The 13314-nt window shown below is 34.2% G+C and overlaps 1 protein-coding gene and 1 long non-coding RNA gene across 3 annotated transcripts in view; one reads left to right on the forward strand and one right to left on the reverse strand.

Moving 5' to 3' along the window:
• The window catches only part of UBR1 (ubiquitin protein ligase E3 component n-recognin 1), a 136107-nt gene that overhangs the window by 55580 nt on the left and 67213 nt on the right, over window positions 1-13314 (reverse strand). For both annotated transcript variants that reach the window (XR_015252608.1, XM_025918549.2), the window contains exons 15-22: window positions 12194-12374; window positions 8957-9018; window positions 8566-8676; window positions 7797-7862; window positions 7430-7531; window positions 5895-5958; window positions 3619-3743; window positions 1050-1102 (exon numbers count right to left, since the gene is read on the reverse strand). Coding sequence is in view for 1 of the 2 variants with exons in the window: in XM_025918549.2 (XP_025774334.1) it covers window positions 1050-1102; window positions 3619-3743; window positions 5895-5958; window positions 7430-7531; window positions 7797-7862; window positions 8566-8676; window positions 8957-9018; window positions 12194-12374 (764 nt within the window). In the remaining variant the exon portion in view is untranslated. The remainder of the gene's footprint in view (window positions 1-1049; window positions 1103-3618; window positions 3744-5894; window positions 5959-7429; window positions 7532-7796; window positions 7863-8565; window positions 8677-8956; window positions 9019-12193; window positions 12375-13314) is intronic.
• Window positions 1-13314, forward strand: part of LOC147580190 (uncharacterized) — a 94537-nt gene that overhangs the window by 13428 nt on the left and 67795 nt on the right. The gene's annotated exons all lie outside the window — the stretch shown is intronic.

Here is a 13314-nt window from a genome sequence, read left to right on the forward strand (position 1 = left end):
GCTTTGTAGTATATCTTGAAATCAGGAATCAGGACACCTTCAGCTTTGTTTTTCTTTCTCAAGATTGCTCTGGGTATTTGGGGTCTTTTGTGGTTCCATACAACTTTTAGTATTATTTGCTCTAGTTTTGTGGAAAATGCTGTTGGTATTTTGACAGGGATTGCATTGAATCTATAGATTGGTTTGGATAATATGGAGATTTTAATAATATTAACTCTTTTAATCCATGAGCATGGAATATTTATTTGTTCATCTTCTATTTCTTTCATCAGTCAAAAACTTAACTATTAATAGCCCACTACTGGCTAGGAACCTTACTAATAGCATAAATAGTCAATACATATTTTGTATGTTAAATGTATCATACACTGTATTCTCACAAAAAGCAAGCTAGCAAAAAGAAAATGTTAAGAAAATCATAAATGAGAAACTACATTAACAGTACTATACTGTACAAACTCCACGTGTAAGTGGACTCATGCTATTTGAACATGTTGAAGGGCCAAGTATACTTACTATTTAAGTCACTTAATATCATGAATATTTCTCATATACTTTCCAAAAATACTCATTTTTTAAAATTAACTAATTTTAATATAATTTATTGTCAAATTGGCTAACAAACAGTGTGTAAAGTAGGCTCTTGGTTTTTGGGATAGATTCCCATGGTTCATCGCTTACAGACAACACCCAGTACTCATCCTAACAAGTGCCCTGCTCAATGCCCATCACCCATTTCCCCTCTCCCCCACCCCAACCCACCCACAGTTTGTTCTCTGTATTTAAGAGTCTCTTATTGTTTGCCTTCCTTCCCCCATGGTCTTCTAGTAAGTTTCTTAACATCCACATATGCAAAAATACTCATTTTTTTCAACAAACACATTACTCAGTGCTTAACCATGTGCCCCTCATTTTCACCCTTTTTCATCTGTACTCCATTCTTGTTCTTAGGAGTTCAGGCAAGGACTTCAGAGCTTCTACAAATATCCAACGTACAATAGCAAAGATTGGTCTACTTCCCAAAATAAGCATAAATATTAAGTACTTACTTAAATGTGGCCACTTTGTTTATGACATTCTCTAAGCCAGTTTCATTATTTTCCTGTTGAAACAATATTTTTGTCATTTTTACCTTCATGCAATGACTTTTCCTTCTCTTACTGTGAACTGCAATACATTTCAAGAGCATTCCTGAAGTACTTTGTAAACAATAAAAAAAGATCAACTTCCAGTGTAAAAATATTGGGTCTGAAACCAATTGTTTTGAGGAACCAATTTCTTAACAGAAATAAGATCTATAAATAAACTACTTAAGGAAGAAATTTTATCTAAATTTTCCCTCATATACATTTATGTATATAAACACACAAACACACACCCAGTAGTTCAAAGAAAAAGAGCTCAGGGTGCCTGGCTGGCTCAGTCAGTGAAGCATGTGACTCTTGATCTAGGGGTTGTGAATTCGAGCCCCAGGCTAGGTGTGGACATTACTTAAAAAAAAAGAAAAAGAGTTTTCCTTATTTATTATGTTCATCACACACATCATTTAAGGACATGTCCATGCTGTACCAATACCTAAAACCAAGGTTATAAAATAAATGCAATCTACAGCCAAACACATGTAGATGTCCAAATGTAGTCTGGCTTCTGCATTATAATAATTTTCTGATTGGCCAGAACTTTTCCTTGATCGGGGAATTTTTTTTTTAATAAAGTCATTTAAAATCAGGATAAGAACATAGTTGAGATACAAAAGTAAGCATATAATAGTTTCGCAAAAATTGAGGCATTTAACCTCCTTTTAAAATAATGCACATAGTAGGGGGACTAGGTGGCTCCGTCACTTAAGCGTCTGACTCTTGATTCTGGCTCAGGTCATGATCCGATTTGTGAGTTCGGGCCCCGCATCTGGCTCTGTGCTGACACTGCAGAGCCTGCTTGGAATTCTTTCTCTCTCTGCCCCTCCTCCTGCTTGTGCTCCCTCTTTCTCTCTCTCAAAATAAATAAAATAAAATAAAATAATACACTTGGGATAAGCAATGAAGTTAGGGTATGCCTTAAAGCATTCTTCTTGCAAAGTATGATATATATATCACTCGTGCTGTATGAAATTATTTTACGTTATACAGTTATATATTTTTAAAATTGTGAATAGTCACTTATTTTAATACATATTAGAAAAAAAAATCCAGAAACTAAACCTATTTCACTGACAGTATTGCTTAGAAAGATGCCAAGAAAAATGTAAATTAATCTTAAAATGTATTAATAATTATAAAATGGGTAGATGGATATGTAGAAATTATGAAGGTGATATGCCAAATGAGTCTGAGAATCAATTAACAATAAAACTGGAAAAAGGGGTACCTAAGTGGCTCAGTCAGTTAAACATCCACTTTAGCTCAGGTGATGATCTCGCAGTTTGTGAGTTCGAGCCCCACATCAGGCTCGACAGCTCAGAGCTTCGAACCTGCTTCAGATTCTGTGTCTCCCTCTCTCTCTCTGCCCCTCCCTTGCTTGTACTCTCTCAAAAATAAACATTAAAAAAATTTAAAAACAAACAATAAAACTGGAAAAAGATACAATATTTTTTTAGGAAAACTGACCAACAGTCAAAATTTATTCTATTTCTCTGGAAAACCTTGATAGATAAGTCCAATTCTCTTTTAAGAATCATTGTTCTAATTCATAATTAAATCTCAGAAGAAAAAATATGAGACCCATAATCTTTTTTATTTTTTTATTATCATTATTTTTTTAACATTTATTTTTGAGACAGAGAGAGACAGAGCATGAACGGGGAGGGTCAGAGAGAGGGAGACACAGAATCTGAAACAGGCTCCAGGCTCTGAGCTGTCAGCACAAAGCCCGACGCAGGGCTTGAACTCACGGACCGCGAGATCATGACCTGAGCCGAAATCAGACGCCCAACCGACTGAGCCACCCAGGGGCCCCGAGACCCATAATCTTTAGGACTATTACTTCAATTGTCAGCAAATACAAAAACTTAAATATCACCTGTGGCCATGAGACTGCACTCTGCGGACCTCCAGTTAGAGGCAACAGAGATACTAATGCAGGCTCACTGTGGGATAGAGGGGAAGACATCAAGCCTGGATGGGATTACCCAGCAGTCTAGAATGCTTCTATCTATCCTTCCTTTCTTCTTACTTTCACCTGGAATCAATTTTGCCTCACAGTCTGATGGCTCCCAAGCTTTTCCAAGCTTCCTCACCATTTTCTCTCATACGTACTGTTCCTAATAAATTCTTAAATGTTTTGTCTTAGACATCTGCTTCTCAGAAGATCCAGACTAATATACTACTCAAATAGTCTCAGTATTTCAAGGAGGCCCCTTTTCTCTGGAGAATTTTTATTTTGATGTAAGCAAAAGCCAAGAAGTTTCTTGCTCTAAGATGTTTTCCAAATAGCCATAATATTTCGAAAATGTTTCTTAATGCCCAGAAGTCCAGAATTATTAAAGTTTATACCACTAAAGAATGAATAGTTGTAGATCTGCAAAATTCATTAAATAAATTTTCCTAAAACTTCAAAGTAGTTTTGTTTCCAATTCCAAAAAAAGAAAAACAACAACAACAACAACAATGCTGGACTTACGTTCTCAGGTAAATTTTTGGCAATGGCGCTATGTGGCATGGGTTCAATACAAAGCAAGTGAATAATTTCTCTCATTGTGACCTCTTCTTTGGTTACATTTCCCACGCCAGGTACATAACGCTCACCTAATACAAACAATGAAAAGAAAAAGTAAAACAATCAATTGTTTTCTATTTAAATCTCTTCTACCAGGAACACTTAATACACAGAATACTGCATTAAGTCTATGAGAGAGGGACCAGAATTTGGACATATTCCTAAATCTGAACAAAAGTCTATTTGCTAAAAGACAGAGGAAGAAAAATGAAGAGATCCAAAGAACACAGGCCTTCTCTTAACCTACACACACACACACACACACACACACACACACACACACAGAAGTATACGTACACATACTCACACATTATAAACAAGGCCCCTCAATTAAATTAGCATGTGTTTCTAATACTAGAAAAAAGGCTGATGGCATTGAAAGACCACTGGCCATCAGTGAACAATAGCTTTTCTTTCAAGATCTTCCTTTATTTTGTCTATACTTGTTATTTAAGACAGAATAAGGTGAAAACCCACAAACAAGATACTTAAATATGTTGTTACGGATTAAATGACAAAACAGTAATATGTATCAGGAATGACTGGTGTTGCTAAAATGCTCACATGACCATGTTTCCATTTTTCATCTCAATAAACTGCCAAACAGAGAGAGAAAATAGCTAAATCAACTATGGGAACTGGTGTTGAAAGCATCTAATTCCCATTGCCTTAAGAAGGCCTATGGTATCTGGCCTTATGTCACCACTGATTTGCAATATACAAACTCTTATGATATCTATAACAAAGTCATTACAAAGGCAGGAAACTTCTGCCTAAGAGATTTGATAAATTCTATAAATTAGCCAAAGAATGACTTTTGTGAAATGAATTCATTTCAAATAGATCATCCCTCTTAACATTTGTAAAGCACTTTATAACTTTCAATTTTTTCCCCCTAAAACAGTATTCTCTAGAAATTTAGTGCTATAAGAAAGCTCAGAGATCACATAGATTACCTTCAAATTTTACAAATCATGAATCTAAGACCCCAAAAATGTAAATGGCATGCTTCTGATAGTTAATATATTATAGATAATTCCTAAAAAATCAATAATACAATATGTATTATAGACTATTATATAGTTAATATATAGTATTACATAGTTAACACTATATATTAACACATATATATTAATGATAATATATATTAAATATATATAATGATAGTATATATAAATAATATAATATATATTATATTAATAATTATACATATTAAATGATAATATATATAAATGATAATATATATCTAATTAATATATATTAATGATAATGAAAGTAATGAAGTTACTGTACTCAGGAATATAGCAGGTATTAACAAAAAATCAAATCACATAGGAGGAAAAACCCAATAAATTTAAATAAACACAGTAATAGCAATAATAAAACAGTAAAAATATAAAATAGCAAAAATATAGTACTAGAAATTCTTCACACACTATTCTAAGAACAAACATAAAAATTCTCAAGTTTTTATAATTTAATAAAGTATATCATCAATTTAAAAATCTTTTATGCATTTACAACTCACTTTGCAATGGCAATGAAGTTCACCACACTTTCTGCTGAGACAAGCAGCCAGTCAGTAACTAACTCTCTGAAAACAAGTAAAATGAACCCATGTTTTCAGATTTAGCCAGGGGTAGAATCCTCACTAAGAACTAACAATAAAAAGCATGTTTGCTGCCATAAAGTAAGAAACAATAGCCAGAATGAGAAGTCAAGAACTTTTACTTAGCTCGTAAAATCAACAAAGTCTATAATACAGAACATTAAAAAAAAAAAAAAACAACCAAAAAAGTATGGCCAATATTTACCCAAAGTAAAAAGAATGACACAATGAAAAAAAAATTTTTTTTACTAAGACCTATATTACTTTGAAATTTCACATATAAATACAATTTTTAGCACTCAATGTATAGGTATTTTTCATCTATATTTCTAACTAGGATAATTGTATTCCAGTAAAACAAGACCAAATAATTATAAATCAGGTATTGAAAAACAAAGATGTAACAGAACTGTGCTTTTTAAAAGCTAGGTTTCTAAACACATCAATCATATTAGTCACATTAATCTCTAATATTCTATGCTGTATTTGCGAGAAGAGTAAAATGATAAATTATAGTTTTTATTAATGCTCTCTCTGAAAACAACTCATAAGATTAATGTTTTAATCTTACCCACAATATAGATGAGGACTTGAAGCATTTCTTCTATTAATGTATTATATTGTTTAATCAAATCCTATTGAATCAAAAAAGAATAAATTAGTTACAAAAGAACCAAAAGCCTTTATAAAACATACATTTCTGGATCAGACTCATGGTTCATGCAGTCCAGTATTTTCCTTCAGACTGCAGCAGAAAATCAGGTGAATAATTCCCTTTACTGACATCAAATTCCATAAGGTTCACAATACCTGCCATATAATAAGAACTCAATACAAATATTATTTTCATTATCATTACCATATAGCCTTAAGTCAACAAACTAATTCTTATGGCTTCCTTCTTACCTGGGTTGGTGGGACAGTGGCTTCAAATAACAGATACCAGTTCGTGAGAATACTCTTCCTTAACACCCCTCCTACTTAAGCAATGTATAGCAAAATGAGATACTCATTTTTCACCAAGTATAAAACATGACTAAAAATTAGCTTTGTACTTTGTATCCTATTCTTTGCTCCTTTGCAAGTAACTTCTAATTTGAAAGAATAAAATAACATGATTCATAAATTTAAAGTACGTAAGGACTACTTTATAAGTTCGTAGCAAATATGAAAGCAATGAAGATGTGACAAAACTACAAAGTACAACAAATTATAAGCTATGAAAAATGTAACAAATACAACAAGTGAAAAATATCCTTATTAAATAAGGAACTTTAACAGAAACTGAAAAAGGGGAAAGGGTTGGAAAGATAATTTACTATCAGAAAGGGGGAAAAAAGGCCAATAATCATGAAAACATGGTCAACCTCAATGCTCATTAAAGAACTACACCTACAAATAAAAGACCACCTTTCACCTACCACATCAACAAAGAGTAAAGATACTAGTGCCACTACAGAGGTACACACTGCTAAGGAGTGTAAATCTGAGTACCTCTTCTGAGAGCAATGTGACAATATGTATTAAGAGTCTTAAGAAAAAGCATACTGTTTTCTCCAGGTAATCCTCTTCTAAAAATTTATCTTAACAAAATAATTAGGCAAGTTTTTAAACCCTGAGGTACAGAGATGTTTATAAGACCAAAAAACTAGAAAACCTCTTCAGCAATTAGGGGATCAAAGTATAATGCAATTGTACAGCGCAATACTATATAGCCTTTAAAAATTATGATATAAAAAAAAGTGGTGGTATATTTATTTAAAACTATCACAACATCTCATTAAGCACAGAAAGCAAATAACCAAATAGCACATAAAAAATGATCCAATTTTTGTTTTAAAAACAAACAAGACACCAAAACTTAGAAGGTGATCATTTCTAGGAGGCAGTCTTTCATGTGATTTTTCTTCTCCTTTTATTAATCTAAACATTCTAACTTTTTGTAGAGTAAAAAGAATGTGCATATGTAGATATATGTGCATGTTATGTGTATATGTGTGATTTTTGGAAATACACATAAAGAAATAAAAATCCTAAATATGATTAAAATTGTTAACAAAAATACTTCCTTTGGAATTCATACACATGTCAGTTTCTGTTGCGTACCTGGTCTTTTGGGGATATAGTCTTGTTAAAAGCATCAGCAAGTTCATACCTCTGAAGTACCAGTAACAAGAACCTGTTGGGATCCATTAAAGATGCACCAATCTGTGGAAGAAACGCAGCATGACAGTTCCATGTGTATTAAATGAACAAACATTTGTCTCTAGTAGGACTGTCAGAAAGAGTATAAAGTAAGTCTGCAAAAGATAATGTAGTAATCCTTTCCATTTTTTATGATACCCTATTAAGTTTTAACGTGAGAAAAATTTAAGTAAATAAAGTTAAAAATAATTACTGTATCTTTTCTCTCCCTCTACAAGGGATCAAAGAAGGTTAAGACATAAGTATCCAAAGTAATTTCAATAGGTACCTGAAGCATAATGATATCTTTATCATACATTTCTTCTCTGCACTTAACATCTTGGTAGTAAAACACCTGTAAAATAAAAGATTGAAGTGGCATGAATTGTTTTATTTCAAACAGAATTCTTAACAAACACTATTCCTAAAACTTTCTCTAAACCAGAAACTCCAAGAACTCCTTAGTGGCAAAAAAAAAAAAAGCTGTAAATCTATGAATCACTAAGGGATTCGTGAGATTTTAAAGTAAGGAAATATGGCATGAAAATACTTCCAAGTTTAAAATGCTCTATATTATTACTCTCTCAACATGTGCAACAAAAGAATTTATTTCCTATGACTTAAAAATCCCCACTTCTATAAAAGTAAACTAATTTCTACAATCAATCATAACACGATTTTTCTCCCAAGTGGTATCTTTACAAGTCCAGTTTCCCCATCTTTTAGGAAAAGCACTTCTCTTTATTTGCTCTAGAACAGAGGGAAAAATTGTTAAAGTGGCCTTCTATTAAGAAAGGTGCTGGGAAGACTATAGGTCTCCAGGTAAGGAAATCCTCATAATGTTAATGGGCACATTTCTACTGGCTATCACCTAATCTATCTACTCACTAGGAGAAATATCTACATGGTTACTAGAACTTTCATTTCTGAGTTCATATAAGAAAACAGAAAACAAATAGCAAAATCCAGAGACATAAGGCTAAATTATATAAGAGAAAAAAACCATCAGAAAATTAACACACTCACATTCACATGAATGTGAATAGGCCTTGCCATACCTGGCTAATGAGAGAGAGTCCATTTCTTCGCCACATTTCAGCAACAACCTGGGCAACCAACACCAGACAACGCAAAGGATATTCCACTAGTACCTCTACTTGAAAGTCCTCCTGAAAGAGATGAACAATTTCATTATTTTTCAGAGGGCTTGGATGTGTCTCAAAGTCATGGCACTAGACATTCTTCAGTTTTCTCATCTGTAAAACGGATGGGCTTGAAGGAGTTAACTCCAAGTTTTGGTGATTTAGATTTCAATGTACTTATATAGAAACCTAAAATTACTAAATGGGAATTATCCAGGTAGGTTTCAAAATTTTTCTTCCCTCTCATCAACCAAGAGGTGTTTAGAAATAGGGTATAAGTAAATCAGCCCTTAATAGAGTCACTTACAAAAGGCACAAATTCATGTAGTCTTGAAACGGCACCCAGCCTGCTTAAACGCACATGAAGACCTAAAGGTTAAAAAAAAAAAAAAAGAGAGAGAGAGAGAGAGAGAAATGAAAAAGCAATAAACCCAGTTAATTTATCCCTCATTAACTCAAGTTCAGAAACTTATGGTTTAAATACATATTTACTGAGTTTAGAAATGCAAACTTTTGACTTCTAATTTTAAAATACAGTATTAATGTATTTAAGATCCTACATAGTGCAAGGTGTGTTTACACGTTATATAAAAATACTATGCTGCCTCTCAAGACATCCTTATTCTGTTCTTAACTAATCAAAAGAAATGAAAACTAATTTAAGTATTTCTTTTTGTAAAAATAGAAGTGACGTAAAATCACATCAATTATACCATGTGCAAAAACTAAAAATGAATAAAAAACCTAAACATAGGAGCTAAAACTGTAAAACTCTTAGAAGAAAACAGGGAATAGACTTCATGACATTGGATTTGGCAATAATTTCAAAGGATACTATCAACAGAGTGAAAAGGCAATCCAAAGAATGGGAGAAAATATTTGCAGATCATATGTTTGATACATAGCTAATATCCAGAACATACAGAAAGCTCCAACAGCTCAACAACAAAATATCTGATTAAAAAATACACAAAGGACTTGAATAGACATTTCTCCAAAGAAGATATATACATGACTGGCAAGCACAGGAAAAGATGCTCAATAATCACTAATCATTGGAGAAATGCAAATCAAAACCACAATGAACTGGGGTGCCTGGGTGGCTCAGGTGGTTAAGCACCTGACTCTTAGCTTTGGCTCAGGTCATGATCTCATGGTTCATGGGTTCAAGCCCCACATCAGGTTCTGTGCTAACAGTGTGGAGCCTGCTTGGGATTCTCTCTCTCATTGTCCGTCCCTCCCAGGATTATGCTGTCTCTCTCAAAATAAATAAATGAACTTAAAACAACAATAACAACAACAAAAACAATGAACTACCACTTCACTCATTAGGATGGCTATTAAAAAAAACATACAGGAAAGAAGATGTGTTGGTGAGGATGCAGAAAAAAATGGAACCTTTGTACACTGCTGGTGGGAATATAAAACGGTGCAGTTGCTATGAAAAAGAGTTTGGTGGTTCCTCAAAAAATTAAAAAGTAGAATTACTTTATGAACCAGCAATTGCACTTACGGTACATACATCAGAGAACTAAGAACAAGGACTCAAACAGATACCTGTACACTCATACTCACAGCAACATTATTCACAACAGCCAAAAGGTAGAAGGAACCCAAGCATCCATTTGTAGGCAAATGGATAAGCAAAAGGTGGTATATACAAACTATGGAATATTATTCAGTCTTAACTAGGAGGGAAATTCTGACACATGCTACAATATAGGTAAACTAAGGATATTGCACTAAGTGAAATAAGCCAGTTATAAAGGATATGTATATGATTTCAGTTAAGTGAGGTACTTATAGGGGTCAAGCATAGAGGTGGAAAGTAGAATGGTGACTTCCAAAGACCGCAGGGAGTGGGGGATTGAGGAGTTATGCTGAACAGGTACAGAATTTCAGTTTGGGAAGATGAAACATATTCTGGAGATGGATGGTGGTTGATGACTGCAGAGCAATATGAATGTACTTAATGCCAGTGAACTATACATTTTAAAATGGTTCAAATGATAAATTTTATGTTATATGTATATTTACCACAATTAAAAATATAAACGTAGAGGCATCTGGCTAGCTCAGTCAGTAGAGCATGCAACTCTTGATCTCAGGGTTATGAGTTCAAGGAAGCATGGAGCTTCCTTATTTTCTAACTAACTAACTAAATAGAAATATGCTATCAGCATTCTTCAAAAATAAATAAATACATACATACACTTACATACATAAAGTTATTTAAAAAAAAAACCTGACAGGACCAATTTACATGGAAATGCAAATCAAAGAATGATTAAAGAGAATCTTACTTCTTTCTTTTAGTGGTGAAAGGAATAACAACAAAGATAACACACTGGTGTAATCTCACAGAGAAGAGGGTTAAAAACCAGTAACAATGTGTGTTAACTATACTTCAGTGAAAAAAAAACCCACAAAAACCAGCAACAAGATTTTACCATATTTAAATTGGGGTGGGAGATGAGTTACCAAGTTAATCCTTCAGTGTATATTTAAAGGATTCATTAGTTGACTCAAATAACAAAAGGCCCAGGTAAACAAGCATCCCGAGATCAATGTTCCGGTGACAACTCTTTGAAGGACAGTGACAGTTCTTTTTTTTTTTTTATTTATATATGAAATTTATTGTCAAATTGGTTTCCACACAACACCCAGTGCTCATCCCAAAAGGTGTCCTCCTCAGTACCCATCACCCACCCTCTCCTCCCTCCCACCCCCCATCAACCCTTAGTTTGTTCTCAGTTCTCAACAGTCTCTTATGCTTTGGCTCTCTCCCACTCTAACCTCTTTTTTTTTTTTTTGTTCCCCTCCCCCATGGGTTTCTCTTAAGTTTCTCAGGATCCACATAAGAGTGAAACCATATGGTATCTGTCTTTCTCTGTATGGCTTATTTCACTTAGCATCACACTCTCCAGTTCCATCCACGTTGCTACAAAAGGCCATATTTCATTTTTTCTCATTGCCACGTAGTACTCCATTGTGTATATAAACCACAATTTTTTTATCCATTCATCAGTTGATGGACATTTAGGCTCTTTCCATAATTTGGCTATTGTTGAGAGTGCTGCTATGAACATTGGGGTACAAGTGCCCCTATGCATCAGTACTCCTGTGTCCCTTGGATAAATTCCTAGCAGTGCTATTGCTGGGTCATAGGGTAGGTCTATTTTTAATTTTCTGAGGAACCTCCACACTGCTTTCCAGAGTGGCTGCACCAATTTGCATTCCCACCAACAGTGCAAGAGGGTTCCCGTTTCTCCACATCCTCTCCAGCATCTATAGTCTCCTGATTTGTTCATTTTGGCCACTCTGACTGGCGTGAGGTGATACCTGAGTGTGGTTTTGATTTGTATTTCCCTGATAAGGAGCGACGCTGAACATCTTTTCATGTGGGACAGTGACAGTTCTTAACTGCAGTGTGATATGAATATGTTTGTACATAATGAGTACAGAACAAAAACAGAAATAGTTCTACTACTCTGAATATCTAAAAAACAAAGCTAATAGAAAGATGCAAAAAACAAACACTCACCAGCAAGAGTCCTGGAGAGTGGCAGATGTATGCTTACAAGATCTTCAGATACCTTGTATGACTTAGTTTCCAGAGTATGACCCCACAATTGTACTACTGTCTTGCTACTAGATATAAAACTTGTACTGCACCGCATCACAGCTTTGTGACACTCTTTATAAGCCACCAGTAAGAGTTCTTCCTAAAAGGAAATTAAAAATGTACACAGATTAACAAGTTATCTACTTTACCACACCATTCAATAAATATTTAGTAAATATAAGCACAAAATTGTTCCATGTATAGCACAGTTACTTCCACAGCATCTGCAAACTAGTTGGAAATATAAGACAGAGAGACATACACACACACACACACACACACAATATCAAAGTAAAACATTTTAAGTACTATGTAAATTGTACAAACGAATTACTCTACGAGGGAGGAAAAAGAATTACAAACAAATGGGAAGACATTATTTGTGAAAGCAGTTTTGAGTGGGGTCTAAAAGAATATGCAGAATTTATGGGGAAAAATGAGGTGACAGTGGTATAATAAGCAGAGATACAAGAGTAAACAGAGAAAAAAGGGGAAGTACAACTCTTGTGCAAGCAGTGTAAAGGAATAAACACTAGATAAATGAAAGGCTTTATGGATGAAATTAATGAGCAGTGCAGCTGGAAATATGCCTTGCCATCAGTATGGGAATATACTGATGGTGTCTGAAGTGTAACAATGTCAGCATGCTGCTTCAAGAAGAATTAACGGGTGTCAATGAAGATGACAGACTGGAGAGAGTGATGTTAGGAAACAAGGGAACCAACAGGAAGGTTACTATGAAGTCTAAGTCTAAGGTGATAAGGGTCCTAACTAGGATGGGGGCAGTCAGGGAAAAAGAGAATGAACTCACAGGAAATAAGTTAGAATTGTAAAATAAACTTAGGCTAAGGAAAACTCACATCAGGGAGAGAGGAGTCAAACTCACTTCTCAAGACAGTGTTTTTCACACTGATTTTATCCTGAGAAACAAATGCTATGGTCCAATAAATTTTGGGAATATTCCACTTAGAAATTAGCACACTGAATAATTTAAAGGGCTTGAGGGGCGCCTGGGTGGCTCAGTCAGTTAGGCATCCGAC

The sequence above is a fragment of the Puma concolor genome, chromosome B3 (assembly GCF_028749965.1).
Source record: "Puma concolor isolate L17-30 chromosome B3, mPumCon1.1.hap2, whole genome shotgun sequence".
Classification (NCBI taxonomy): Eukaryota; Metazoa; Chordata; class Mammalia; order Carnivora; family Felidae; genus Puma; species Puma concolor.